Source organism: Nanorana parkeri, unplaced genomic scaffold (genome assembly GCF_000935625.1).
Source record: "Nanorana parkeri isolate BGI_ZX_2015 unplaced genomic scaffold, ASM93562v1 scaffold784, whole genome shotgun sequence".
NCBI lineage: Eukaryota > Metazoa > Chordata > Amphibia > Anura > Dicroglossidae > Nanorana > Nanorana parkeri.
The window spans coordinates 30,085-33,564 of record NW_017307052.1 but is presented as its reverse complement, the minus strand read 5'-3'; the positions used below and the strand labels follow the sequence as shown (position 1 = coordinate 33,564).

At 45.4% G+C, this 3,480-nt stretch overlaps 1 protein-coding gene across 1 annotated transcript in view; it reads right to left on the bottom strand.

The window, feature by feature from the left end:
- LOC108793772 overlaps window positions 1-2,548 on the bottom strand; it is an 8,785-nt gene extending 6,237 nt beyond the window's left edge. The window contains exon 1 of the mRNA XM_018564796.1: window positions 1,648-2,548. Coding sequence (XP_018420298.1) covers window positions 1,648-2,548 — 901 coding nt within the window. The remainder of the gene's footprint in view (window positions 1-1,647) is intronic.
- Between the last annotated feature and the right edge of the window lie 932 nt (window positions 2,549-3,480).

The following is a 3,480-nucleotide window of genomic DNA, read 5'->3' as shown; positions in this document are numbered from 1 at the left end:
TGAATGGCACTGCCACGCCCCCTCCTAACCCAGCAGGCAAGGAGACTTTATGTATGCGATCCCTTGCATGCCGGGCACGGAACATTGCGGCAGACACGCAGGCTGGTGGAAACAAGCCCCTAAGCCGGGTTCACACCTAGGCGGCACCGTTTTTGTGCGGTTGTGCGCACGGTTATTTGCGCGGTGTGCACATTTTTATGCACGTTCGCACGTGTGTACATGAAGACACGCGTTTTGACTGGCAGCTTATGAAACATTGCGGGCAATGTAAGAACACGCGTTTAAACGCACAAAAACGCTCATGCTTCTGCCACACATTTTTGGGCATTTCCATTGAAGTTTATGGGGCAAAAACGCGCTTTTAACTGCGCAAAGATGCTCATGTACCTTTTTGGGGCGTTTGGCCTTTTCCTGCTGGCGTTTTCCTGCTCAGGTGTGAACAAGAGCCATTGAAAATCATAGGATTTCTTGTGTTGGGCATTTCAAAGAGCTTTTCCAACTGCTCAAAAACGCTAAGGTGCGAACCAGGCTTTAGAGTCAGATAGATCTATACATTTCTTTTTAATCCACAAAAGCCTTGTATTTTGGAAAATGCACCAAAGTTATATTACAAGGTTGGTTTCAATGCAAATAGTGCAGCATTATATGATATCATTGAAAACACAACATTCAACAAAGAGCGCTTTAGAAATAAAATGACAAATGGCCTGAACATTCAGGAGCCGGTCAGTCCAATGCTTCATCCAAAAGAGCAACTGCCAGATAACATTCACTTCCTGTGACAGCTCTAGAAAACTGACCACTACAAAGACTATACTGGTGTCACCTCTAATACTTTAGGCATAGTGGCCATATGTGCCCCTGGGGATTCCTTTAGTCCTTGGCAAGGAATAGTCTTACGAAGCTTCCAAAATGGCCGCCATCTGTCAAAGCTCCGTGTTTGTAGGAGACAGGAGAACTTTAAGCTCTTTAAGGGCCGTAAGCTCTTTAAAGATATTTTCTTGCAATTTCACAAGCTATGTTTGTGATAAGACAGAAGGTTGTGAGTGAGCAGATAAAACAGAAGCAGTCGGAGAAAATACACTTTTCCTACTTTAAATGGATTATTAAATCAAGACTAACTAACAATTCTGTGGGAGAATCTACAGTACACAGCCATCTGTAATGTGCAACCACTGACTGCAGTCACACCCCGATCCACAATAAACAGACAGGCTCATGAATATAAAGTGTCGGTGATGTCACTGGTCTCTAGTGAATGGACGGGCTGCGTTCTCTTGAATATGAAGTGTCGGTGATGTCACTGGTCTCTAGTGAATGGACGGGCTGCGTTCTCATGAATATGAAGTGTCGGTGATGTCACTGGTCTATAGTGAATGGACGGGCTGTGTTCTCATGTATATGAAGTGTCAGTGATGTCACTGGTCTATAGTGAATGGACGTATTGCATTCTCATAAATTGCCTGTAGTAATTGCACGAGCTGGGTTCTCAGAATTATAAAGATTTAGTGATGTCCCTGGTGCCTAGTGATTGGACAGGCCGAGTTCTCTTTGAATATGAAGCGTTAGTGCTGTAATTGTTCTAATAAATGGATTAGAGGCATTCTAATAAATATCCGAGTAGTATGTATGCAAGGTATGACTTACCAGTTCCAGACATTGTTCTGTCTTGAAGGGGCTCCAGAGGGAAAAAGCCATGATGACTGCTAAAACTGTGACTCAGCTCCTCCATTTGCATAGGGTAGAAACTCTCCTCTGGATCGGTCATCCTTTGACTCGGCTGGAAACTCCTGGACGATTGTGCTCTATGATCAGGATGGATTCTCATCTCCTGGTTTGGAGCAACGATGTGATCCTTATATATGGGGTTTAAATGAGGAATGGTCGATGTTGCCTGTGAGCGGGCCATATGAGTCATAAAGTTGCTGATCTCTTGCACATGTTCCCCTTCACCCACAAACTGGGGTTGGACATGGCTGGCAGGATTTTGGCCACCAGTACTCTCTTTTACCATAGGAGGCTGACTATGACTTCTAATAAAAGAATGACCACCGACATCTCTCAATTGACTTCTTCCAATTTCATTAAAGCTTCTGTGGCCCACGGTGGGTAGATGAGGGTCCAACATGGCTTGATATAGCCAGCTTTGGCTGCTGCCATCTTTAAAGGTCAAAGACTGGTTATGACCACTGAAATCCCCAAACTGGCCAATACCAGAGATGTTTATCAGTCGTTGGTCCAGGTCCAGGCTTCCAGCCTTCATGGCCTGGCTAGGTAATTCATGAACATAATCATCAAATAAATGTCTTCTACTTAGTTCACTAACCATATTTGACTTGAGCAGGTCTTTATTAGTGTGTTGGGGTTTGTCCTGGCTTTTTGACTCAGAATGAGCACTGTTGTAAAGATTTCTCATACTGGTAGCAACTTTTGTTTCCAACGTTTTAAGTTGACCAATGTTCTCCTTGGGCTGGCCAACTCCTGTAATAAGTTGCCCACTAAATTTGTCAATTGTGGCTTTGTTACAAAACTGGGATCCATCACCCATGTATCTAGGACTGTACCCCTTATCGTCACTACCACCAACAGGATCTTGGCCTCTCTCACTCAGGAGCTGGCTGAAGTTAATCAAGTCTAAGCCAACGCTTTCCTTAAGATGTGTACTGCTGGCAGACCTTTGGCTATTCTTATTACGGTCTTCCAAATGTTGGCTACTGTTGAGCTCAAAGTGACTACCACCTGCTTTGCTGTGGCTGCTGTTACTGCTGGCGAGGTGACTGGCTCCTATCACACCTTGCCCCGTTTTGTCAATGTTCTCTTCACCATAGCCACCCTCTCTGGTCTGCTTACTTGACCATTGCTCAGTGGGTTCTGACTGTTGACAGGGCACACAGGATAATGGGGCCATGGTGGAAGCCTGTGAAAAGCAAGGTTGTGTTATAGACTACATATTGCTACATACAAACGTATACAAAAATATACAAAAGTACTAATTATGCAAAATTAGTACTTATATACAACTGGGGACCCATCGACAATGTAAAGCATATCTTCTACAGGTGGATATTTATCAGCTTCTGCAGCCATAAAGTTCCAAATGCCATGGCAGCCTCAGAGGACCTCTAAGGACAGCAGCTCAGCAGGGTAGGGTCCATTAAAGGAGAAGTACGAGGTGAGTGATTTACACTCATCCTCATAGTTAGAGCCGACATGTGACATTGAAACTGTCACAGGTCGGCTCTATAGATCGGGAAGTGAGCGAACACATACCGCCGCACACTCACTTCTCGATCATGTCCCTGCAGAGAGTGGTCACTGTCAGTCACCGATCCCCGCAGGTATTCCCCCCCCTCCCCTCTCAGATCCTCAAGCGCTGAGTGGAGGAACGGACAAAGTAGAGGGCGGGCACAGCTGGCTCTAGGTAGGCAGAGCCCACTGTCAATCAGCCAGCTGGGTGGATCGCGACAGTATTGTCGGGAT